Source organism: Cervus canadensis, chromosome 6 (genome assembly GCF_019320065.1).
Source record: "Cervus canadensis isolate Bull #8, Minnesota chromosome 6, ASM1932006v1, whole genome shotgun sequence".
NCBI classification, from domain to species: Eukaryota; Metazoa; Chordata; class Mammalia; order Artiodactyla; family Cervidae; genus Cervus; species Cervus canadensis.
Window position 1 is genome coordinate 86,515,402 of NC_057391.1, and position 27,910 is coordinate 86,543,311.

Sequence of the window (27,910 nt, forward strand, 5' to 3'; positions counted from 1 at the left end):
ACTAAGCCTTGCACAAACTGAAAGTAAACATCATGTGCCTTCAGAAGACCTAAAATTCAACAATACTATTTTTTAAGCTTTGCATTAGACAACTGTTTCTCAATCAGAACTACATACAACCTCATGAAGTTTGAGAGGATCTCTGCACAGTTAGGAGACAAATCTGCTTTGAAAGCAAATTACAGAAAGCACAAAACAAGCTGCAACATCACAACTTGATGCGAGGAAATGGCAGATGAACAATTCAACCCAATGCACAGTGAGGTGTGTACAATTTTCTAGGTTTTGACGACATAAAAGGATGTGTCCTGACGAGGTGGGCCCAGTACGTAACTCAGTAAACAGTCAGGTAGTATAAACCACTCACACCAATGAGCTAAGCACTAGTGAGGTGTGACATCTAGCTGCTCAGTCATAGCTTTTATCTAACACGGAGTAATTCCTGATGCACGGTAATGATGAGAGAACTCAGACATTCTTTGAATTCAGCTGTTAACTTCAAACTTGGTGGTTATAGTTTAGATCCACATTAACATTCTACACTACATAGATAATACTTGCTAATTTTATTTGCTATATGAAAGAAATATAAATAAAGTAACTTGGTTCGTTATGGTTTCTTTTATAAAATGGCAAAAGGTGAAACTTAGCAAATGTAATGTGCATTGTGCAAATTAGTATCTCAAACTCCAAACTATCCCACCTGTCTAACAATGTCAGAAAACAGCATGACAACTGGGTATGTCCATGGCTTACTAGATCTACAAGAACCTCAGAACAATAAAAATATTTGAGTTTGGATCAAAGTCCTTGTAAAAAGCACGCTCAAGTTATACACCTATGTAGCAAGTAAAGGAAGACTCAGCTGAAAAACTTGGTAAAATCGTGTACAATAAAAATAGCAAACACAGTAATGGAACTTGATAGAAATAAAAAGATACCAGGAGTTTCACTTCTAAAAATGACAGACTAGATGTGTATGTTAGTTGTTCAGTAATGTCCAACTCTTTGCAACCCCATGGACTGTAGCCCGCCAGACTCCTCTTTCATGGGATTTCCCAGGCAAAAATACTGGAGTGGGTTGCCCTCCCCTTCTCCAGGGAATGTTCCTAACTCAGGGATTGAACCTGCGTGTCCTACATTGAAGGCAGTTTCTTTACCATCTGAGCCACCAGGGAAGCCTGACAGACTAACTCAGACCAATCCGCCCACTGAAAATAACTTAAATAGCAAAAACTAATATTTTAATATCTGTTTTAAGGCATTAGAAAGCTTAAAATATCAAGTCAGATGAGACCGAGATGCAAGATAAAAAAGAAATCCAAAGAGGTCAATCTTCTGTCTCTTAAAGATCAGCCCATTTCTGAGCAGGCAGCAGAGACACCGAGAAGCTGAACAGCCTTTAACAGATGTGTAGGGTTAAATGAAGAAAACCAAGTTGATAATCCTTTCAAGGAAGGGTTAAACTTCCCCATCCCCACACCCCAGAACTTTGGACTGGAATCCTGAAGGACTATATACCAGTAGTAAGGATGAATCAGAAATAGTTGAAACCTGGTGCTGAAGTGTAACACTGAAATATCTTAATGATAAATGATAAGGTAATTCATGATTGCTATGACTCCTACTCTAATCTACAACAAAAAGGAAACATGTCCTTTCATGCATAATAATTATCAATTATCCGTGCAAGATTTCTTTGAAGAGATGAATATTTCTGTCATCACAAATAACCAATCAAAAACAAAAAGGCAAAAACAATGTGATCAAAATCCAAGAAAAATAAGAGATAATAGAAACAGACCTATAAAAGGTCCAGATAAGGGAGTTATGAGACAAAAGTATATAGTTTGAGGATTTTGGCAAAAAAATTACAAAGTAAAAAGAAAAGAAATAAAAATTCTAGAAATGAAATGTGTAATGACTAAAAATAAAAATCAATGGTTGAGTCTAACAGATTTGATTTAGCCAAAGTAAGGAACTAAATGAAAGATCAGAAGAAAACATACAAAATAAAGAATGGAGAAACAAATTTCTAAAATTATAAAAAATGAACCTAAGAGACAAAAAGGATAGACTGAAAAAGTCTAATATTACATGAAGTCTGAGGTCTAAAAAGAAGAGACAGAGAATAAGGCAAAAATAACTTTTAAAAAGATAACACAACTATAAACATCAGACAACAAATCAAAAGAACTAGTAAAATTGTAGAAAACCAAAAACAGGAAAAATTCAAAAGCAATTAAAGAAAAAATATGTATTATCCTCCAATAAAGAACCACTAAGACAAATGGCTGACTTCTCAACAGAAACAACAGAACCCAGAAAATGATAAAATGTTATCTGCAAAGTACAGAACTGAGAAACAACAGCCTATCTACAATTCTATATCCAGTGAAAATCTCTTTCAACAAAGAAAGTGAACTAAAGACACTTTCAGACAAATATAGACAGGATCTGTCACCAAAAGACCCACTCTAAATAAAATTCTAAATGGAATTCTATTTGGTATATGCAGATTCACTCCAAAGGAAATTTTAAAGTGTGTTCCTAAGGTACATGTAGAAACTCAGAGATGCAGAAAGGAATAAAGAACATGAAAGAAATGTAAATCAAAGAAGAATAAATATAAGAGTAAATCTAAAAGAACAATTACTATATAAAATAATAATTAAAAGATGCTTACTCCTTGAAAGAAAAGTTATGACCAACCTAGACAGCATATTAAAAAGCACAGACATCACTTTGTCAACAAAGGTCTGTCTAGTCAAGGCTATGGTTTTTCCAGTGGTCAAGTATGGATGTGAGAGTTGGACTATAAAGAAAGCTGAGTGCCAAAGAATTGATGCTTTTGAACTGCGGTGCTGGAGAAGACTCTCGAGAGTCCCTTGGACTGCAAGGAGATCCAACCAGTCCATCCTAAAGGAGATTAGTCCTGGGTGTTCATTGGAAGGACTGATGTTGCAGCTGAAACTCCAATACTTTGGCCACCTAATGCGAAGAGTTGACTCATTTGAAAAGACCCTGATGCTGGGAAAGATTGACGGCAGGAGGAGAAGAGGATGACAGAGGATAAAATGGCTGGATGGCATCACTGACTCCATGGACATGGATTTGGGTGGACTCCAGGAGTTGGTGATGGACAGGGAGGCCTGGCGTGCTGCGGTTCATTGGGTCAAAAAGAGTCAGACATGACTGAGCAACTGAACTGAACTGACTGATGTAGCTCAGTTAAATACAGAATTAAAATACATGATAGTAACAGAAAAGTGGAGGGTGAGATTAATGGGGTTACAATTTCCTAGGTCCTGCATTTGCTGGGAAGACCTTAAAGTGCTAATTTATACTAGATTTGATAAATTTAGGATGCATGTTTTAATCCTTTCACTAACTATAAAAAGAGTAACAAAACAAGGTACAATTAGCAAGATAATATGGAAAATGAAAACTAATGAATCCAAAGGACAGAAAAAAGTTTAGAAAACATCAGAAGTGGAACCAATAGAAAGCAAATAGTAAGATGGTAGATTTATATAAACTAAATTAATATTTACATTAAATACAATAGGGAAAATTCTCCTAATGAAAAACAAAGACTGTTACATTTTTTTAAACATTAAATGACACACTATAAAATAGCATAAAGATATCAAATCAAAGCATAAATCTTATAAACAGTGTATTAGTTTGACTAATACAGTATTCTCTCCAAGCAGACTTATAGAAACAATGTAATACAATCAAGAACCTGGCAAGTTTTTAAACAATTTCACACTGATTCTAAAATAAGTGCAAAGAGTAAAAAACACCAGACAAGCTTGAAGAACAAAGTAAAAGGACTTACTCTATCATATCACAACTTTTCAGAAAGGAGTATCAAGACAATGTAATGTTAAGCACTATAACCCAGACATAAAGATGACATAAAGCCAGGTCCAGCCACAGGGAAGAAAGTATTAGGTTGGTGCAAAATTAATTGTGGTTTTTGACCATGAATATTAAATCATTATAACTAGGCTCAAACACATCTTTATTAATCATAATAGGAACCATTACAATCAATACATTTTTGCCAACAAGAAATGAATTTCTTTATTCCTATAGCATAAAAAATCTGTGCATCAGGATTTGATGAACCCTTGGAAAGTATTTTCTGCCTCCTGCTGGTTGTGGAAGCATCTTCCCTGCAAAAAGTTGTTGAGATGCTTGAAGAAGTGGTAGTAGGTTGGTGAGAAGTCAGGTGAAGATGACGGATGAGGCAAAACTTTGTGTCCAATTTGTTCAACTTTTGAACTGTTGGTTGCGTGCTGTGTAGTCAGGCGTCGTCTTGAAGAAGAACCGGGCCCTTTCTGTTGACCAGTGCCAGCTGCAGGCATTGCACTTTTCAGTGGATGTCATTGATTTGCTGAGCATACTTCTCAGATGTAGTGGTTTTGCTGGAATTCAGAAAGCTATAGTGGATCAGACAGCAGCAGACCACCAAACAGTGACCATGATCTTTTTTTGGTGCAAGTCTGACTTTCAGAAATGCTTTGGAGCTTCTTCTCAGTTCAACCACTGAGCTGGTCATTGCTGGTTGTTATATAAAATCCACTTTTTATCGCATGTCACAACCTAATTGAGAAATGGTCCATTGTTGTTGCATTCAGTTCAGTTGCTCAGTCATGTCCAACTCTTTGTGACCCCGTGGACTGCAGCACGCCAGGCCTCCCTGTCGATCACCAACTCCCAGAGCTTCTCAAACTAATGCCCATTCAGTTGATGATGCCATCCAACAATCTCATCCTCTGTCATCTCCTTCTCCTCCTACTTTCAATCTTTCCCAGCTTCAGGGTCTTTTCCAATGAGTCAGTTCTTCACATCCGGTGGCCAAAGTATTGGAGTTTCAGCTTCAGCATCAGTCCTTCCAATGAATATTCAGGATTGATCTCCTTTAGGATTGACTGTGATTTCCTTGCAGTCCAACGGACTCTCAAGAATTTTCTCCAACACCACAGTTCAAAAGCATCAATTCTTCAGCTCTCAGCTTCCTTTACAGTCCAACTCTCACATCCATACACTGGAAAAACCATAGCTTTGACTAGATGTACCGCGGCAAAGTAATGTCTCTGTTTTTTAATATGCTGTCTAGGTTGGTCATAGCTTTTCTTCCAAGGAGCAAAATGTTGGTGCATGGAATAAGAAAAGACAACACTCCAAAATGATGATTTTTTTGATTTTTCATCAGCTCATGAAGCACCCACTTATCAAGCTTTTTCACCTTTCCAATTTGCTTCAAATGTCAAACAACCACAGAATAGTCTACACTGAGTTCTTTGGCAGCTTCTCACATAGTTGAAAGGGGATCAACTTCAATGATTGCTCTCAATTGGTCATTGTCAATTTCTGATAAAGTTGCTCCTCGTCTTCAAGGCTCTCATCTCCTTGAATGAGAGTGGTTCAAAACTTCTCGAACCACCACTGTGCCGTACGCTCATTAGCAGTTCCTGGACCAAATGCCTTGTTGATGTTGCAAGTTGTCTCCACTGCTTTATTATCACTTTGAATTCAAATAATAAAATTGCTCAAACTTGCTTTTTGTCTAACATCATTTTCATAGTCTAGAATACATATAAAATAAATAGCAAGAAGTCATTAGCACAGAAACATAAAGCAAGAAATGTGCATTAAAATGATATACAACATAACCACATTTAAGAATGTATTCCAATATCAAAGGGCAAACTTCAACAATGCAAAAACCACAATTATTATACATCTGCACCAACCTAATAGAAATGATCAGATAATATTAACTGATGTAGGGATACAGGGGAAGACAAGTATCATATGACAAGTATCATATCACTTCTAGGTGGAATCCAATGAACTTTTTTCCAAGGAGAACCAGTTTCACAGATTTAGAATTGAAATTTATGGTTACCAAAATTTAAAAAATGAGTTGGGCAGGGAGGAATCAGCTGGTTCATATAAACTTATATGCACTACTATTTTATAAAACAATTCACAAGGACCCACTGTATAGCACAAGGAACTCTATTCAAAAAGAAAGACTGTGTGATATGAGCACTGGGATAGACAAATTAACCAGATGATTGGACAAAGAGTCAGTAACAGATGACTGCACATATGAACATTTTATTTATGATCAAGACAGGACTGTAAAGTAGTGGAGAAAGGTAGTCCTTTCAGTAAATGAGACTGAATCAACTGGATATCCATACAAAATGTATGACCTCTGCTTCACACCAGAAACAAATATTAATTTCAAGTACATAATAGATTTTAATGTGAAAAGTAAAACACTATGCTCCCAAATGATTATATAAGGGAATATTTTCATGATTTTAAAATAAGGACCAATTCCTTAAATAGGTCAAAAAAGCACTAACCAAAAAGATGGAAAATGAACTAAATTAAATTTTAACAAAAGACTCAAATTAAGAGAGTTTAAAAACAAACAAACCAAGAAAAAACAAAGAAACAGCTGTGGAATGGGAGACAACAGTTGCAAAACAGATAACTGACAAAGTGCTCATGTACAAAATTATTAAAACCTCCCACAAATCAGTAACAAAAAGACAATCAATCCAATAAACAAAAGTGGGCAAAAGAAGAATCAGCATCTCAAGAAAGAAAATAGCCAGTAGCCAAACATGAAAAGATGCTGATCACCATTAATCATGAAAATGCCAATTGGAACCATGATGAGACACTGTAAGCACCTAACACAATGGCTACTACTGAAAGACTAACAACACCAAGTCTCTGAAAAGCGACAGTCTCTCACACACCGCTACTGGGAGTGTAAACGAGGGGAGCCACGCCGGACACCTGTCTCTCAGTATCTGCTAAACTGGAAGGCACCTAGCAATTGCACTCCATGTTACATACCAACAGAAATACATGCACATGTGCACTAAAATAGACTGGTAACAATAAATTATTTGTAATGGCCCAAAATTTGAGATAACTCAAATATCTATCACAAAATGTTAAAATAACTGCAGTATATCCATACAATGTAATACTAAGGACCAATAAAAATGAACAAACTATAAGTTCATGACATATCACCCAGAGATATCACAATCGTGGTCAGCAAAAGAAGTCAGACACACACACAAAAAATATGCCTACATGGTTCCATTCACATAAATAGCTAAAATAGGCAAAACTAATCTATGGGTTCAAGAGTCAAAATCATGGTCAGAAAAGGAGAAATTAGTGATTGGGAGGGGTGCATAAAGAGGCTTATTGTGCACTGGCAATGTTCTGTTTCTAGATTTGGGTTGTGGTTTCATGAGTGTGCTTACCTTGTAATGATTCATCAAGCTATACACTAATACATGCACTTTTCTGTTAGTACATTATATTTCCAAACTTTTTAAACTAAAAATAAGAGAAATTAAGTTCATCTCTTTGAAAATAGAGCATATCCATCTCTTAGCATATGTGGCAATAAATTCAAACTCCAAAATAAGTTCAGCATATTATGTAAGAACCTGTATACATAGTAACACCTGGAGAAAAATTACAACTGCAAAAAAATTATCTGCTTTTATTAGGAACCTCTTAATTTTAATAAAACAAGAAAAGAAAATTTTGCCACTACTCTCAATTATGTACATTTTCTCAAATAGCTGACTTAAATTTTTTGTTGTTGTTGTTTGTTTGTTTGCCTAGGTCGGATTGCTTTGTGGTAAATGAATGAATGAATACACAGTGCTCCTGAAATGGATAAGTTTGCAACTGGACAGTTTTGTGACCACTTCAACTGATAACTTTTTCTCCGGAAGAAAAAAAAACAACTTGATGATGCAAAGAAATGGACACCGTATATACTTTATTTTTAATCTTAATTCCAGCAAGAATAGTGATTTCACAAAAAGAAATCACTGAATAAAGAGTGTCAACAATCTGAGTTTGAGATAAAACTCAAGAATTAGGGCTTTTGTTTTTTCAGTCAGCACCATGTCAAACAAAAAAGAGAGCAAGGAGGCCTTTGCAGTAGTGGTGATCACATGCTTCTGAGATGACTTAAAAATACTTAACAGAGTGCTACAGAATCACTACCAAAAAATTCTGTATTTCTCAAATATCATTTAATAAAAGCACAACATCACTGAGTCAATAAAATTTAAAGTATCTTTAAAATATTCATAGCAAAACTCTAAAAATTAATTCTATCTCTAGCATAATACCACTATAAATATTTCAAGCCTAAATACTTAAAATTCACGAATATTTTGGACAAAATGGTATATACTACACAAGTAGTTAAAATCTACTACACTGTAGACTGTGATTATGACCAGCTCAATTACGCTAGCACCTGGGTATGAAATAAAACTTTCTATGAACAAGGAGATCTCACCACATCTTGTTTTTGGGCTTCATTAAGTTTTTCAGTCAGTTCTTCCAAAGCCCTTCTTGTTGCAGCATCCGATCTAGGCAAACAAACAATCAACAACAAAAAAAATTTAAGTCGGCTATTTGAGAAAATGTACATAATTCATGAAACTTACAACATCACAATATGATATTACATAATACTCTGCGGCAGTGGGTCTCAGAGGTTAGCGAACATATGAATCACCTGGAGGACGTGTTACACAGTATCTATCAGTAGGTCTGCATTGGAGCCCAAGAAGGCATTCCTACAGATTCCTAGGTGATGCTGATACTGCCCGTCTGGGGACTACATTTTGAGAAATAATGCTATACTACATCACCACCTTCACTAAAAAAATAAAAATAAAAATAGGCTATAATTCTAAATTTAAATAAAGAAGAATGAAAGAGGTAAGGAGGACAAAACTCTTGATCTCACATCCTCTCCAGCAATTCATCATCAAATTACATTTGAGATTACTGTACAAACTCTGCCCTCACTGATTTATCTCCCATTACCTCTTTCCCATCAAATTAATAACACACATGACAAATAATCGATCGTACAGGAAACTTACAAAGAAAAGTAGAGCCCTTTCTCTCTCACATTTATCTGGTTCCAATCCCCACTGGCAACCATGCTCGCCTAACACATTCTTAATTCTTTTGCTGATTACCGCCAACATTTTCAACTCTAGATATTTTCAACTCTGTTTCGAAATATTTAACTCACTAACACTGCTCTCTGTTTTCAGATAAATTTATTACTATTTTCAGTTCTTTTATTAGTCACCTGTATAACCTACTTAATATATTTATATCCATTATGAACTACTTCACTATAGAGAATTAATACTTTTCTCCTTACATTCTATCATGCTCATATTTTAGTCAGCTTCCTACCTGGATCACTAATTTCCCTGTGCTTTTGTTTTTTTCTACTTTCCCATTATCTTTTGACCTTATTAATACATCATTGATATCTTTCTCCCACTTATTATTGAATCATCTTTTAAGAATCTATGCCATTCTTCCTGATTACATTCGTCTCAAAGGCTACTTACTTCCTGTTCTAATTCAGTGATTAATTCCTGGACCTGCTATATGGCTATCACAGTGGGAATTACTTTCACTGAAGTGCTTGGTAAGTTTTACTATTTCTTATAACCTATATCTTCCTTTCTCTTAACTGTCAGTTTATTTCACTTGTATGCCCTTAGTAATTTCCTCAGAAAGCAGCTATCTTAAGTGATAGACTTTTTTAATTGCACCTCTTTCTGGGCTTTTGTGGTTCCATGTGCTGCTGGATTTCCCATCCCTGACTAGCTCTTGCCCTCAGGCAAGCTCTTCTTTTTATATGGCTTTTAAATATCGAAACTCCCAGAACTCCTGTCCTTAATGCTCTCCCTACAGGTTCCCTCTGGATATCATTCATTATCATAGTTTCAAATACCACTTCTATATGCTGACCACTCATAAATTTCTCTAATGGAGACTTTTCCTTTGAGTTCCAGGGTAAATGTCTGGCTGCATTTCTTATGTTTCCACTTGGATGTCTCACAGGTATCTGAAACCTAACGTATCCAAGGCCAAACTCTTAGTTTCTAAGCCTCACCTACCCCTGACCTTCCCTGGTGGCTCAGACAGTAAAGAATCTGCCTGCAATGCAGGAGACCGGATTCAATCCCCAGGTTGGAAAGATCCCCTGTAGGAGGAAATGGCAACCCACTCCAGTATTCTTGCCTGGAGAATCCCAGGGACAGAGGAGCCTGGTGGGCTACAGTCCATGGGGTCGCAAAATAGTCGGACACGACTGAGCAGCTAACACTTTCACCTACCCACCAATCTTCCATATTTCAAAATGGGGAAAATAATAATTACCACTTCATTAAAATTGTTTTAAGAAATAAACCTAAATCTACCTGACATGAAATGTGTGCAATAGCATTTAATGGTGGTAGTAGTAACAAGCATAACAGTAAGGTCTTTAATCCTTATTACTAAATTTCCTGCCTTCCTTATAGAGGAGAAGAAAAGTTATGCAGACTACAGTTGATATGCAGAGATTTAACATTTATAGCTTTCACTCTTTTTGCTATAGCAACATAAAACTGGCATGCTGAATGATTTCATTAGCTAGAATAGGAGTTAGCAAGTGAATTTGGTAAATGAATTTCAATTAACCTTTTTCTCCCTAATCATTGCTCTATACAGATTGTGACTTTTGCAATGGGATAAAATGTTTGTTCCTTGAAAATTATGGCCTCTAGACAGCCAGTGGGAATTTGCTATATGATGCAGGGAGCTCAAATCCAGTGCTCTGTGATAACCAAGACGGGTGGGATGGGGTGGGATGTGGGAAGGAGGTTCATAAAGGGGATATATGTACACTTATGGCTGATTCATGTTAATATATGGCAGAAATCAATATAATATTGTAAAGCAATTATCCTCCAATTAAAAATAAATTTAAAAAGAGCAAGAAAATATGGCTTCTAAATGAAAGCCAACTGTTACTACTTATGATGAAAATAAAGACAGAGAAGAAATCTTAAATAAAGTGATACTTCTTGGGACAAACCAGAATTGACAAAATTGTAAAAACTGGGCAGATGTAAACAACTGGCCTTTGAAGATTTCAACTGAAAGCTAAGAAGTCTGACTCTACAAGGGCTCGTGCCCATGGATGAACGCTGCATCACGTTTGCACCAATGCCAGTCAGGTGGTCCCGGGCACTCTCTCCAATGCACTGGCTTAGCCGAAAAGTTCATTTGAGTTCTTCCATAAGATACTACAGAAAAACCCAAATGAACATTTTAGCCAACCCAATGTTGGCATATTTACCTCTTGACTAATATCTAACAACATCTCTCCACAATGCCAGCATTCCATTGTAATAAAATAAAATGTTTTTAAAAGTATGAAATTAAAAAAAAAAAGTATGAAATTAACTTGTCTAACACTGAGTCATGATATATTGCAAATTCAAAGAGTTTTGAACTGTTCTCGTTATACACTTTAAAATACAAGTATAAAAACACAGTACTTATTTTGTAAACTCATGTAAACATGTCAACTACAGAACCTGTTTTATTCTCCTGACAATTAATTCCTCAACAAAAATCATTTTCGGCTTTTACCGGCTTCTTCTGGCAAGCTCCCGGTTGAAATCATCTCCAAGGCGAACTTGTTCACTGCTGAGGTCTCGGAGGGACTGATGAAAAGCATGAAACTAAAAAAAGCAAAACAAAGTTATCCATTCAGGATTCTGTTGAATTCTTCCATGAAGATTCATTGACAGTAAGACAGGAGAACTTGTCCTTTGCAACAATACACAAATTTTTATAATGTTATCAAGACACAATAAAACAAATGTCTATTCTAAAAGATACAAAATATTCTTTCCCAAAGAAAAGTTTTTAAAACTATATGTAACATTAACTATTACATGCTCTATAATGCAATATTTCACTCTTGACAGACACTCTGGAAAAGTGGTTCAGAAACTTTTTCTGTAAATAGTACAGTAGCAATTATTTCAGGCTCTCGGGCTATATGGCGTCTGTCACGATTACTCAGCTCTGCAATTATAGCACAAAAGTAGCCATTAAACAAATGAGCATGACTGTGCTACAGTAAAGTTTTATTCAACTAGACCATGTGCCTCAGTGTGCCAACCCATGTTGCCAAGAAAACCTTGCCCACATGCACCAGGAACCATGAACAAGAATGTGTGGAGCAGCACTGTTCATGATGAAAACACTGAAAACAAACGTCCATTAAGAATGGAATGGAGACAAACTGCAATATAGTCTTCCGGTGGAGTATCACACAGCACTGAAAATGAAATGATCAAACCTATCTACACTTCAAAAACAAAACATCAAATGAAAAAGGCAAGTTAGAAAATACATACTGCATTATTCCACCTATATAAAGGTTAACACAGGCAATACTAAATAAGATACAAGTAGTAAAAATGGTATTTTTAAAAATCAAGAGAATGATTAATACAGAAAGCAAAATAGTTGATAGCCCTTGGGGAAGGGAGGAGTGTGTAAGAAGTTTCGGGTGTATTATAATCCTCTATTTCTTGGTCTGGGTGGTGGTTACATGGATTTTTCACATTATTGTACTTTTAATGGTAAATAGATATGCTATACACATATGTGTAGGCTATACTTTATAACAAAAAAGTAAGCTATGCAGACTTGCAGAAATACCAAATTGATTTTTTCAACAAATGCACACTGAGCAGATAATGAGTGCCAGCAACTGTGCTGGGGGGAAAATGGCTCAGAATTTAACCTAAGAGACAGATACGCAAACAGAAGCACAAACACTGCACTGGGGCACTAGGAAAGTGCGCAGTCACATGGAGCTACGGGTCACCTAAGATGTGGACTGAAACAAGGAATAGCTAGTGAAAGGAGCAGAGCTAACACAGCTGATGAGCAGCAGACCATTCACTTAGGCTTTACCATCAGGATTTTCCAGTTTTGCAAAGCAGAATCCCAGGACCATCTTTGACCCCTCCTTTACACTTATTCGCACCCTACCCAAATGGTCATCCGATCTTCAAGATCTTTCATTTTATCCACCAAATAATTTTTAAATCTACCGCCCTCTTTCCAACTCCATCTACCTTCATCCAAGTGACCATCAGCTCACACCTAGAACACAGCAGCATCCTTCATACTGGTTGGTCCACACGACTTCATTTTCTACACTGAAGCCAGGGCGATTTTTTTTTCAAAATGATTGTCACCCTCTTACATGGCTGCGCAGAGTATCAGTTTCGTACTTCTTCAGCCACGTGGCCTTCTGTAAATTACACAGAGCTGCTCTCTTCCCCCCTGCCAAGCTATCTGTTGTACCTCAAACGATTCTTAATCAACTTTCGGACCTCAGCTTAATCAGCCTTCCTTTGGGAAGCCTTTCCCGACTGGAGCAGGTTCCTCTACAGAATACTCCCACAGCCCTAGGCTTTTTTCTGTTACAGCATGCATCTCAGATTGCAATTTTGGGTGTATTTACATACTTTTTGATTAGCATTTAGCTCCCCATCTAAATTGTAAGCTCCATGAAAAGGCAAGGTTTTTGCTCATCACTGTTTCCAAGTACAAGCACTGTTCCAGGAGAGAAGCACTGAATAAATAAAATGAAAGAGTGAGCAATGTTAGGATGTTGTTATCTGCTCTAGGTTTAATCACATAACCAACACTACTAGTCAGTTGCAACTACCAAAAAATAATAGTCAAGGAAAAGTTTCTACAAGGTGTCTTCTAACGGACTTAGTCCTTTTATCTTTTTATCTTATGCTATAAGAAGCACAAAATACAAAGCAGTATCCTAAAAAACTGTGAGCTCTCAATCTTAAAACTACCAAAACAAAGATGTCAAAGTCAGCAATATCTCCTAGCCATTATTAATTTAGCAACCCAAAGCAACAACAACAAAAACTTTCAGATCTTGCAGAGACGTTTAAAGCAAAAAAAGTATATCCATAGAACTAATACTTTCAAAATCTTTCATGAATACATAGAAAAAGTTTAGAATTTCTATTTCATAGAAAATGGCTCCATCAATGATTCAACAATAAGAAAAAAATTATGGAAAAAATCAATAGGTTAACCACAAAAAGACTAATTTGCTCATAGAAAGTAGCTGACACAGCAGAGCTTCCAGAACAGTGAGCCACCTGCGCAAGGGAACAAAACAAAATATAATCTTCCATAACAAGTTCAAAATAAATGTACGATGGTAATCAACAGACTGAAATAAAATAGCTTACTTCGTTAAAAAATCGGTACAAAGTTAGTGATGATCAAACAGTTAAAACACAGCCACAAAATTCAAGTGTTAGTCATTTAAACAGAAATGGGAAGAATACAGACTACAGAATGGGAACAAAGTACCTGGCCCACGTCATCAGTGTCCGGAACAAACCGGACACCAGTTCTGGACTTATTTCGTTTAATACCCTGTTGATCCCCATAGTCCTTGAGAGGCGAGGTAGGTTGAAAGCGGTAGCTCTCTTTACAGAAGAAAGAAAAGAGAAAGGATTAAAAAAACTATATAAGAACAAACAATCTAAACTTTCACTCAGGAAATACATAATAGACATGGATATACACATATGCACTTAACCCACACTATTTCCCATAGATAATCACAAACAAATCTTGCTATGGCCATAAAATTCCACAAAATTGGCATTTATCTTGCTCTTAAAGCAGATAAAATGAACAACTGAAGTGACCTGAAAATAGAACACATCAAAAATTCTAATTGGCTGTAATTTTCAAGGAAGCGATAGAATATTTTCTCTTACATAAACATAGTAAGTTGCTATAAAAATAACTTCTATGATTCCCCAAAATAATATTAATAAAACAGAAATTTTCAAACAACAAATTATCTAAAATCTGAATGGTGTTTACAAATCAGTATAAATGAACTAAACTACATAAAGAAAAATAGCCGACTGTGATTTTTGGTCATTATCATGACCAACAGCAATATTAACAGTGCAAGCTACTGAAGTTCACTCTAATTGCCTCTCTCCACTGCAAACTTTTACAAGTTTTCGCTATTCAAACATGAACCTCAGTGCTGTAGGAAAGGATATGTATGCTCAGTCACTCAGCTATCTCTGACATCTTGTGACCCCATGGACTGTAACCCACCAGGCTCCTCAGTCCATGGGATTTTCCAGGCAAGAATACTGGAGTGGGTTGCCACTTACAGCAAAGTATAAGTAAGGTTAATTAGAGGCAAACTAAGCATTATCACCTTTTGTGCAGCCACTGAAATCTAGCTGCACAAAAAGGATAAAACTCCCCTGTTCTTGACTTTTGGACTCTGTGGGAGAAGGCGAGGGTGAGATAATCTGAGAGAATAGCATTGAAATATGTATATTATCAAGTGTGAAACAGATCACCAGCCCAGGTTGGATGCATGAGACAAGTGCTTGGGGCTGGTACACTGGGAAGACCCAGAGGGATGGGGTGGGGAGGGAGGTGGGAGGGGGTATCAGGATAGGGAACACAGGTAAATCCATGGCTGATTCATGTCAATGTATGGCGAAAACCACTACAATATTGTAAAGTAATTAGCCTCCAACTAATAAAAATAGATGGAAAAAAAAAAATAATAACACCCACAAAATAGCACCCACAAAAAAAATTAAAAAACTCCCCTGTTCTTAACAACGGTCACAGGTTATTTCATAATAAGACATTTGAAGAACTATGACGCTAAGATAAGACTTATAATCTAGAAAGTACACCACATAGCAAATCCTATTTGTGTTTGTTTTGACTGGAGGCAGACAATTCAATCAAAGTTCTGTCAGGTAAAGCTTTACATGGTCTACAGAGCCTGAGAAGAACCAAAGTAACAGAATATCAAAGTCCCATTGAACATGTTTCAAAATATTCACTATAAAACTTTGTATCTTCTTAAAAAAAAAAAAAACTTTGTATCTTCTAGCACCTTATTTGTAGGATTTTAACTATGGGTTACATTTGTCTAAATACTACATGTCTTCAATATGTATTTCAGGAATATTTTTAAGACAAAGAAAAGAAAGAAAAGATTTTCAGAACATCTGAAAAATTTACCTGTCACAGTGCCACCATCGAGGTCACTTGTACTCAGACTTGTAACAGAAATACTTCTCCCTCCTGAGTTTCTCGATAACCGTTGACTCCGCAGTTGGCCTATCGATTGTTCCAAGCTTTCTTTTAACTAAATTAAAGAATAGAATGAAGGGAGATTTATTCTTCTTAAACAACTTACAAATACCCTACAGATTTGTAAAGCTATTTCTGAACTATTGGTGTTCCTAAAGAGAATTTATATCACAGAAAATTCTGAACTAAGTTATGTCAATAGAAATATAAAAACAGTAAACATAAATATTTTAAGAACTAACTCTAACGTGGATTTAAATACCATGTGTCCCCACCTATTCCATCTTTGTATTACCAGAATGCAAAAGATATGTCTACTATCCAAGGGTTTACAAAATCAGATGGATGTTCCACCCATGCCTAGAAACATAAAAAGGCCAACACATCTGAAAAAGAGAGAAAAAATTTTCCTCTGTTCTAAACATTCCCTCAGAAGCCCCAGATCTGTAACAAACAGGAAAATGAACAGCTGTCAGAGTGACTGTTATGAAAAAAATGTGCACTGCCCAACCCTGCATCAGAACATCTCTTTCACGCATTCAAAGACTTCAAATCCCAGAAAACCATGTGGTCAGATGTTAGACTATTAGTACAAACAATGAACTAGGATCACAGTTGTCCAAATGCTCTCTTCAGACCAGCAGAGAGTTAGCCAGCAGGGGATATCAGATGGCATCTTTTTAGACCTAAAGAGCTACGACAAATAAAAACACACTTAATACTGAGAATAACATCCAGAGCTGTACAGAGCTATCGACCTGAAAAGAGGATTCAGCTAAAATCTGAAGGAAAAAGAGTAAATCTAACGACGATCCACATCCCATGAATTGCTGAGAAACTTCTGGTCTAGGCATTTTAGCCAAGGATGAATAAAAAAATAATACTAATAAAAATAATGCATGGATCCAGAAAACAAGTCATCTATAACTCTTTAAAGAGAATGTCAAAATAAAGCAAGTGATGGAAAAGAGAGGGCTTCCTAAACCCAGCCAAAATTAAAGGTAGAACATCACTTATGGAGGGATGAGTTGGTTTCCTTGAGAAACTGCGCAGAAAGAAAGTAGCTTCAGCTGAAGGAAGAGCACAGCTGAAACAGAATATGAGTCACAAGTGAGCAAATGCTTTTCCATTTTGGTTGTTCAGATTTAGCTCTTCTGGAGAATCAAGGTTAAAATAGCCTGGATTAAAAGGAACAGTGTTAGAATTATAAGAATGTATTTGTATTGCCACTCTCATTTCTGGAAAAAAAACATACCCTCTGTTCCCTGCTTCTCTACATTGGGGTGTGTACAATACCATCCTGCCTGAGCATTCACCAGGTGAAGGGCCCAGACTATCAATCCAAGGAAACATACTGATGAAGCCTGGGAGAACTAAGGTCTACCTAGAGAGTAATTAACACACAAGTAAAATAAAACTAAGATTAACATATAGGTAGACGAGAGGTCTTACATAGAGAACTTAGAATAGCATATCAGTAATCCATGACGAGAATAAAATTGTACAATGTTAAAATTAAAAACTTCAAATCCAAATTATAACATGAAAAAAAGCAACTAAAATGGTAAAATGTCTTTAGATAACACAAATTAACGACAGAAACAGTTCTACCAACGTTTCCTGTGTTTATTGTTTGCACCTTTTCAAGCTAAGCCTGATGTCAGTATCCTCTTTTTTCATAGCTTATTTTTTTTAATTGAAGTAAAGTTGATTATATTTTTGGAAGCAAAGTCAGCTGACATTTCTAATTACTGCATCTTTTGGAAGGTAACTTGCCCTTTATAGCTCTGGCTATCTTTAAGATTTTCTCTTTGACTTTGAGTGTCAATCAATGGTTTTACAATGATATGACTATATGTAGTCTTATTTGTAGTTATTCCGTTTCTGACTCACAGAGATAATGGAATATGTAACCTGATCTCTTTCATGTGCTGTAACTCTTCAGCCACGTCTCCTCATCCCTTCTGCCCTCTTCCCTTCTCCTCTCCCTCTCCAACCAGCTACATTCAGGTGATACTGTTTTACCAAATCCCATGTGTCATCCATGCTCTCCTCTCCTCCTTTCATTCCCCCATTTTTCTTTTTGAATATATTTTGCTGGTCTATCTCTCAATTTATTAATTCTCTCTTCAAATGTATACAAGCTGCTGCTTAATCCATCTGTTGATGTCTTCTTTTTCCTAATTTGTTTGTTTGCTTATTTTAGTTATATTTTGCAGTTTCCCTTAATTTTTTTCTGGTTACAAGAAGCCTTAGTTGGGTACACAGGATCTCTGATCTTGCAATTCAGGATCTCCAGTAGAGGTATGAGGGACCTTTAGTTGCAGCCCGTGGGATCTAGTCCTCTGACCAGGGATTGAACCCAGGCCCCCTGCATCGGGAACATGAAGTCTTAGCCACTGGACTACCAGGGAAGTCCTTGTGATTTTCATTTGATTTTTTATCTTTTAGAGTTTTCAATTCTATGTCAACGTTCTCAATCTTACTTTCTTGAACAGGTTAATCATAGTTATTTTATAGTTCATTACTGGTTCTTTTTTCCCCTTGGTTTTCAGTCATTTTCTCATGCCCCTTGCACTTTCTTATGCCTGAGTATTTTTTAATCATGTGGCAGATGTAAGAAAAACTGTACAGTTAATTTAAAGTTCTGGAATGACATCTTCCGTCAGAAGGGATTTGGTTCTGCTTCTATCAGAGAGTCAGCCTAGGTCACCAGGAAACCCAAAGCGCCTTAATTTGTTAGAACTGAGATGGTTCAAAGCTGGGCTTTTGTCCCCATCAGCACTGTAAATTATTTTCAATTTATCACTGCTCTTACTTTCAGTTCACCATTTTCCTAGGTTATCGCCCTTTGGGGTCTCAGTCAAAAGCTTGAGGATTCCCAAATTCCAATTCTGGTCCCTGCAAGCCTCTTTAGGTCTACTGACAGCTCTAATCCTGTCCACTTCTAAGCCACCTCCTTTCAGATCAGCTACTGCCTTGACAGAAGAGGAGTCCCAAATGCAGGACTCTTCCTTCCAAACGTCAATTTTTGCCAGATCTTGACTATTATATTCCCCATTATGTTGGTAGATCTCTAATAGTTTAGTAAAATTTTTTACACTTTTTTCACCTATTCCGTTGTTCTGCATGGGAGAGTTGATCTAAAGCAATCTCATCAAATACGCCAGAAGCAGAATTTGCCAGCATCCTTTTTACACTCTTCTGTGCTCAGTCCCTTCAGTTGTGTCCAACTCTTTGCAACCCTATGGATCACAGACCACCAGGCTCCTCTGACCACGAGATTCTCCAGGCAAGATACTGGAGTGGGCTGCCACGCCATTCTCCAGGGCATCTTCCTGACCCAGGAATCCAATCTGTGGCTCTTGTGTCTACTGCATCACAGGCATATTCTTTATCCACTGAGCCACCTGGGAAACCCATTATGTGGGTTTATTTGCTAACAAATCCTGAGCTGTAACTAAAAGCTGATTAAGAAGATGAATTAACACACACACACAAACACACACACAATCCCTGCTAACAACAAAAACTCACCATGGAACATATGGGAAAATATGCAGAACAAGAGAAATGATACATTACTCCCAAAATCTAGGAGGAATAACAGATGTTATAAAATTGATCATTTCAGAAATAAGATAAAAAGTTAAGACAAACTGTTCAGCAACCTCATTTTAAAACTCTCAAAAGATATGCCATATGCCATTGAACAGATGAACTAGCTAATATATAAAGATCAAAAAATGAACTGTAAAAGGTAAAGAGGTTAAAGATTTATTTTAATCACTCCTGCAAACATCACAGCAAAAACAAGTCCACCACCTAAGACACAAACTAAATGTAATAAAATTAAAAACTACACTTAAAGTAGCAATAAAACAACAGACACCACACAAAATCTAGTTATGATGTACCAAACCAATTTGCTAACTCCTAAAATAAAAAAGCAAAAAGATAAAAAGATATGGATGGAGGTCCATGACACTATACAGGAATCAGTGATCAAGGCCATCCCCAAGAAAAAGAAATGCAAAAAGGCAAAATGGTTGTCTGAGGAGGCCTTACAAATAGCTGAGAAAAGAAGAGAAGCTAAAGGCAAAAGAGAAAAGGAAAGATATACCCATTTGAATGCAGAGTTCCAAAGAATAGCAAGGAGAGATAAGCAAGTCTTCCTCAGTGATCAATGCAAAGAAATAAAGGAAAACAATAGAGTGAGAAAGACTAGCGATCTCTTCGAGAAAATTAGATACCAAGGGAACATTTCATACAGAGAGACAGAAGCAGTATGGACCTAACAGAAGCAGGAGACATTAAGAAGAGGCGGCAAGAATACACAGAAGAACTATACAAAAAAGATCTTCATAACTCACATAACCACGATGGTGTGATCACTCACCTAGAGCCGGACATCCTGGAATGCAAAGTCAAGTGGGCCTTAGGAGGCATCACTACAAACAAAACTAGTAGAGGTGATGGAATTCCAGTTGAGCTATTTCAAATCCTAAAAGATGATGCTGTGAAAGTGCTGCACTCAATATGCCAGCAAATTTGGAAAACTCAGCAGTGGCCACAGGACTGGAAAAGGTCAGTTTTAATTCCAATCCCAAAGAACAGCAATGCCAAAGAATGTTCAAACTGCCACACAACTGCACTCATCTCACACGCTAGCAAAGTAATGCTCAAAATCCTCCAAGCTTCAACAGTACAAGAACCGTGAACTTCCAAATGTTTAAGCTGGATTTAAAAAAGGCAAAGGAACCAGAGATCAAATTGCCAACATCCTCTGGATCACAGAAAAAGCAAGAGAGTTCCAGAAAAACATCTATTTCTGCTTTATTGACTATGCCAAAGCCTTTGACTGTGTGGATCACAACAAACTGGAAAATTCTGAAAGAATACCAGACCACCTGACCTGCCTCCTGAGAAATATGTATGTAGGTCAAGAAGCAACAGTTAGAACTGGACATGGAACAACAGACTAGTTCCAAATTGGGAAAGGAGTATGTCAAGGCTGTATATTGTCACCCTGCTTATTTAACTTATATGCAGAGTACATCATAAGAAATGCTGAGCTGGATGAACCACAAACTGGAATCAAGATTGCAGGGAGAAATATCAATAACCTCAGACACGCAGATGACACCACCGTCATGGCAGAAAGCGAAGAAAAACTAAAGAGCCTCTTGATGAAAGTGAAAGAGGAGGTAAAAAAGTTGACTTAAAACTCAACACTCAGAAAACTAAGATCATGGCATCCGGCCCCATCATTTCATGGCAAATAGATGGGGAAACAATGGAATTGTTTATTTTGGGGGGCTCCAAAATCACTGCAGATGGTGACTACAGTCATGAAATTAAAAGACACTTGCTTCTTGAAAGAAAAGCTATGACCAACCTAGACAGCATATCAAAGGTCTGTCTAGTCAAAGCTATGGTTTTTCCAATAGTCAGGTATAGATGTGAGAGTTGGACTGTAAAGAAAGATGATCACTGAAGAATTAATGCTTTTGAACTGTGATGTTGAAGAAGACTCTTGAGAGTCCCTTGGACTGCAAGGATATCCAACCAGTCCATCCTAAAGGACATCAGTCCAAAATATTCATTGGAAGGACTGATGCTGAAGCTGAGACGGCAATACTTTGGCCACCTGATGTGAAGAACTGACTCACTGGAAAAGACCCTGATGCTGGGAAAGATTGAAGGCAGGAGAAGGGGACGACAGAGGATGAGATGGTTGGATGGCATCACCGACTCTATGGACACGAGTCTGAGTAAGCTCTGGGAGTGGTTGATGGACAGGGAAGCCTGGCATGCTGCAGTCCATGGGGTCAGAAAGAGTCAGACACAACTGAGTGACTGAACTGAACTGACCCAGTAGAAATAAAAATAAAACTCAGCCACTGAAATTGAATGGCAATACTTGTTTACAAGGTAGTTCATTCAAATTGTTAGGACATGCTTTTAAACAAAGAATTCAAATTGAAAAATCTCTCTCTAGTGATAGATAAAATAATTTGGGCATCAATAAAAATATTAACTACAATGGAATAAAGCTGTTCCAATATGCCTAAGTTCGTAAGTTAATGATACTCAAAAAGAAAAAAAAAAAAACCATCATTGGTCACCAGTAGAGAATGCTAGTGGAAAAGGCAATGGCACCCCACTCCAGATTTTCTTGCCTGGAAAATCCCATGGACAGAGGAGCCTGGTAGACTGCAGTCCATGAGGTCACTAAGAGTCGGACACAACTGAGCGACTTCACTTTCACTTTTCACTTTCATGCACTGGAGAAGGAAATGGCAACCCACTCCAGTGTTCTTGCCTGGAGAATCCCAGGGACGGGGTAGCCTGGTGGGCTGCCATCTATGGGGTCGCACAGAGTTGGACACGACTGAAGTGACTTAGCAGCAGTAGCAGAGAATGCTAGGGAAATAAATCATCATTTTGGGAAAGAGTAAATAAATTATAAGCTTTCAGATTAACAATAAAAGAGCAAATTTTAAAAACTCATCAAGATCTCTGAAAGGTCTCTGATGTCTCTATTTGAAGGTCTAATTTGAGACAAAATATAAGTCAAGCTCAGTGAATTGAAATATATATATATGTATATATATATATATGTAACTGAGAAAGACTGAGTATACTGCAAATCAAATAAATGAAGAGAAATCACTGAGGCAGCAGTCAGCACTCCATATAAGGGGTGTAATCATTAAAAACATCATGATTCAGAAGAATCAGAAGAAAGCCCATTCTTGCCTCAATTATACTACTTCTGCATCTGCTCCTGTTGACCTATTTCACAGACTAACATTTTATTTTGAGGATAAAATAAGATAACGTATGTAGAATAATTAGAGCAATGCCTAGGGAAGACTGGTCTGTCCAGTAAATGGCAGTTTTCATTGTGATGATTACAGATGCTGAACATAAGAGCAAACATGAGTGAAGAAATGGGATGTTTTAATCCGGAGAAACTCTTCAGGAAAATATCATTCCCTCAAGATGACTCACTGAATTCCTCCAGTTGTATATCTACACACTCTTAAACAGCAAAGCTGTCACTATTCTCACTCTCGGCTATTTCTTTCTAACTTTTTATTTTATATTGGAGTATAGTTGATTAACAATGTTGTGCTAGTTTCAGGTGTATAGCGAAGTGATTCAGTTATCAGCAAAGAGATTCAGTTATACACATACATGTATCCATTGTTTTTCAAATTCTTTTCCCACTTAGGTTGTTAATAACATTGAGCAGAATTTCCTGTGCTATACAGTAGGTCCTTGTTGGTTAACTATTTTAAATATATTAATAGCAGTGTGTACATGTCAATCCCAAACTCCCTAACTATTCCTCCCCACCACCCTTCCTATATCTTTATAACCCCACGTGTAACTCCTCCATAATATAATTCAAATTTCATTTTAGCATTATTAATTTTCATTTCTTTGCAACACTTTCACCTTTTTGACCAATTCCTTTATTATTATTATTTTTATAAATAGCAAGGTTTGTCACTGGAATAGAAGGGAAGTATCACAATTATACTTTTCATTGTCTGAAACCAATCAGCAACAGACTTCAAAAGCAGCGATCTGTTATTTACACAGTAATGTGTGGCCTGAACAGCTAGCAGCAAAGTTTCTCCTTTTTTGCAGTTACTCATCATTAATACAATGTTGTGTTAATTGAAATTTGAATTGTGTTGTTTAAGGACGGGTGTTATTTTGATCACATAGGGGTAATGAAATTCATGCACATCAAAACCATGCAACAAGGACTGTCTTTACTTTTCAGAGTCCTCAAAAAGCTACTCCATGCATTCAGTAAAGGTGTTACAGCTGTATTCAGGGGAAGGGTTACCCTAAACTTCACCTCACCTGGGACTGGGACTCTGGTCTGTTTCTTTCAGTGAAAAAAAAATATATATATATACTGACTTTCCAAAATTCATTAATAGCAAACCTCTTGACCAGTCTTTGGGAAGGTAAGGTTTCCAAGCAACAGTAAACAGCTAAGAAACTAGGCACCAACTCCACACACAGTATCAAAAATGCCTATGAAATAGATCATATTAAGTAAAATTTGCCCTCAGTAAGACAAGATGAGAAAAGGCAAAGAACCACATAGATAAACTTCCTTGGTCAATTTATAGTTATTGATACTAATAAGCAGTGTATCTCAGATACTCACATTCTCAACAAAAATAAGCTCATTGAACAAGAGGGGGAAGAATTTATCTACCATTACTTTCACAAAGAGGAATTTCCATAATAAAGTAGGAATAAAACAAAAATAAAATAGGAACAGTGATTACTCACATATAAACACAACAGGTAACAAATATTCAGATAATTAGCTTACATACAAATGAAAAACATACGTTAAAAAAAAGTCAACAATGACCTTGATAAAAATTCTAAATGTTGCAATTCAAGTGAAGTGAAAGTTGCTCTGTCATGTCCAACTCTTAGCGACCCCACGGACTATATGGTCCATGGAATTCTCCAGGCCAGAATACTGGAGTGGGTAGGCTTTCCCTTCTCCAGGGGATCTTCCCAAGCCAGGGATTGAACCCAGGTCTCCTGCACTGCAGGCAGATTCTTTGCCAGCTGAGCCACAAGGGAAGCCTGTTGCAATTCAAAGTAGGCTTAAATTTTGGAAACCATTAAAGATCCCATTTAGTTTCTTCAAATGCTGTCTTACTCCAAATTACCCTTTATTTTCCTACTAGGAAAACACACATCCCCTAACACAGATTATACAGAAATGCATGCAAATCTGGTCATGTACAGGTTACTGCATCCACTTGGCTGCATGGTTGAGTAGAAACTGGAAACATGTGAATATTTCATCTAACCATTTACCCTGGTTTCACCTGACACTAAAGTCAGTACTTAGCAAACCTTCGCAATGAATATAGCACTGGTAACTACAGAGGCAGTTCATGCTGCATATCTATAATGCTGACATTAAAAAAAAAAATTGAAGTACTTGATTTACAAGTGTAAGGTCAACTTGGCAAAATCCAGGGCAGAAGTAGAGGCAGAGAGGAGGTGATGTCAAAAATGTTGGCCAACATAATAATGACAGCCGTGGGCACAGCAATGAAGCGCTTTCCACTTGACCTTCCTCACTGCCTGTTTCTCCACAGAAAGTCAAGGTGGATCTGGCAATAGACTGCAAAACAGATTGGTTGTAGAGTTAATTTCATCAGGTCTTTGATCCCTTACAGCCTATTTATCTTCTACTATTAACACTAGGACAAAGAAAAGGAGGAGGACAGAAAGAAGACGTGGGGAGGTGGGGCATTTTATAAAATTAGAGTGCAAATTTATGGATTCCGTATTTTTCTAGTCCCACCATCTGTTGCTGAAATGTATTTTTTAAATGGTTGCTGCTATCTTTCTCATTTACCAAAAAGTTCATTATCTTTGACTGCTATCCCTAACCTCTCTGCATATGCATATACTTTTGAAATTTAGAAATTCCCTTTATTTAACTATTTTATTTTTAAATGAAATCTCACATATTCAAAGCCCATATAGCACATATATTCTAATGACAGTTTTTTTTTACTTTTTTAAAAATACTTCCATAAATATTTCTAATGTTATTAAATAAGCATGCATGAAAAATGGAACGTACTTTTAATAGTACCTTATTGTATTTTGGGTGGACAAGCAATACAATCATGTGGGCAAAAGCAATATTATGTATGCTGCCTATTTAGCATATACTTTGAAGTCAAAATAATCAGGTACACTTATCACTGTGAATGTTATGTTGTTTATAGTCACAATAATATACAAAAGAAACTTAAGTCAGACCCAATGAATTCAAGGAAAGCACAGCACCATTACTGAGTGTCTATAATGTTCTGTGGTGATTTAGTCCCTCAGTTGTGTCTGACTCTTGTGACCCCATGAACTGCAACCCGCCAGGCTCCTCTGTCCATGGGATTTCACAGACAAGGATACTGGACAGGGTTGCCATTTCCTTCTCCACAGGATGTTCCTGACCCAGGGATCGAACTCACATCTCCTGCCTTGGCAGGCTGGTTCTTTACCACTGAGCCACCAGGGAAGCCCTGCCTAATATGCCAAGTACTATATTAAGAACATAGCCAACACTTGAAGATAGGGATTACTTGATGAATTAAAGAAGTAACAAGAACATAAAGGTTTAACAAGAGTCTAAAACAGCATGACTACTTCAATAAATGTTAGTTCTATAAGGCAATATATAATTATGTTCATTTTTCAGATGATTAAACTCAAGTTCAGAAAGGTTTAACAACTTGCCCAAAATCACTGAAATGGTTTATAGTGGAACAAGTTCAGGATTCAGTAACAAGTCTCCAAAGTCTAGTTTTCCACTAGTTTCAAAGCAAAATTTTGTAAAAATTTCTGTCTAGTAGTTTCATGGGAAACTTGGCAATAAAATTTTAAATGTAAGGGTCTAAGAAGCTAACTCCTAAGATCTGAAATATATTTACAAAAAGAGGGTTCTAACAGAATTCATTTGTTCCATTACAATTTTTTATCCAGAGACTCTTACTACTTAACACTAATGTTGTTAAAAGTTGGGAAAATTCTTCTCACCTTTAGGGCATTATCAGAACTCAGCCAGAGAGAAAGGTATGAGTATTTTTCAGCTCTGGAATATTACAGGTGGCTTGTGCCTGGCTCCAAAAATCTAACATTATCCTTCTGGGCTGTCACTATGTATATCTGACAACTGAAACCCATTAAAAAGAAGAAAAACCTGGACTTTGTTATGTAACATTCAAATTTTTCCAAAGTCCATATGCCAGATGGTGACAGTCTATGATTCCCAAAGGGAAATTTAAAGCAGAGTACTTAATTTGAAGAAAAATGACCTATTAATACATGTCTCTAAGGTCTAATTTGATGTTACAACATTTTAACCAATCTTTACCTTAAAAATGTACTTAGTGAATCTAATGATTTGAATTAAGAGAACTGTATCTTTCCTTTATATGGAGTATTAACTACTTCAGCCTCATCAGCTACAGTCCAAATTTCTACTGCAGAATGTATTAACTTTCTATGTTGAACATTCCTTAAGGGCATTCCATTTCTATAACATTAACATAAAAAACAGAACCGTTCTCTCATAAATAGTAACATACAGTCCTAGAAATATCCTAAACACTAGGCAATTCAATTGGACTATTTAACACAGAAGTACAATATATTCCAAATCTTCCCAGTAAACTTGCAAATAAAACTTTGCCATAAGTCTTCTAGGGCTTCCCTGGTGGCTCAGATGGTAAAGAATCTGTCTGCTATGCAGGAGACCTGCGTTTGATCCCTGGGTTGGGAAGATCCCCTGGAGGAGGGCATGGCAACCCACTCCAGTATTTTTACCCAGAGAATTCCATGGACAAAGGAGCCTAGCAGGCTACAGGCCATGGGGTTGCAAAGGTCAGACATGACTGAGCAACTAACACTTTCATAACATAGGTTCTTTTTGGACCAAATGTTCTCAGACTTCCCAAAAAATTTACAGCATGAGAAATAACACAGGATGACACCTCCTTAAGATCATAAAGTTCACTGAGCCCAAAGATCCTAAATCATATCATCCAACTTAATATGGCTTGTTGGCTACAATAGCTACAAGAAAGGCTAGTTAGAAAAAAAAAAAAATCAACCATTATCACTTAGGAAGAAGGGGGAAGGAAACTTGCAGAATCCACCACATTGCCTTAAGTGGCAGCCAGAACTGCCAGCTTTGACAAGCCTTCAATGCCAATCCAAGCTCAGCACCAGACCCCCTCCCATTCTG

General features: G+C 36.9%; 1 protein-coding gene across 3 annotated transcripts in view; it reads right to left on the reverse strand.

Annotated features, from left to right (window-relative positions):
* Positions 1-27,910, reverse strand: part of CEP128 (centrosomal protein 128) — a 465,565-nt gene that overhangs the window by 404,393 nt on the left and 33,262 nt on the right. For all 3 annotated transcript variants that reach the window (XM_043472686.1, XM_043472687.1, XM_043472685.1), the window contains 4 exons: positions 16,021-16,147; positions 14,314-14,432; positions 11,536-11,627; positions 8,378-8,450 (listed from right to left, as the gene is read on the reverse strand). In XM_043472686.1, the coding sequence (XP_043328621.1) occupies positions 8,378-8,450; positions 11,536-11,627; positions 14,314-14,432; positions 16,021-16,147 (411 nt within the window). The remainder of the gene's footprint in view (positions 1-8,377; positions 8,451-11,535; positions 11,628-14,313; positions 14,433-16,020; positions 16,148-27,910) is intronic.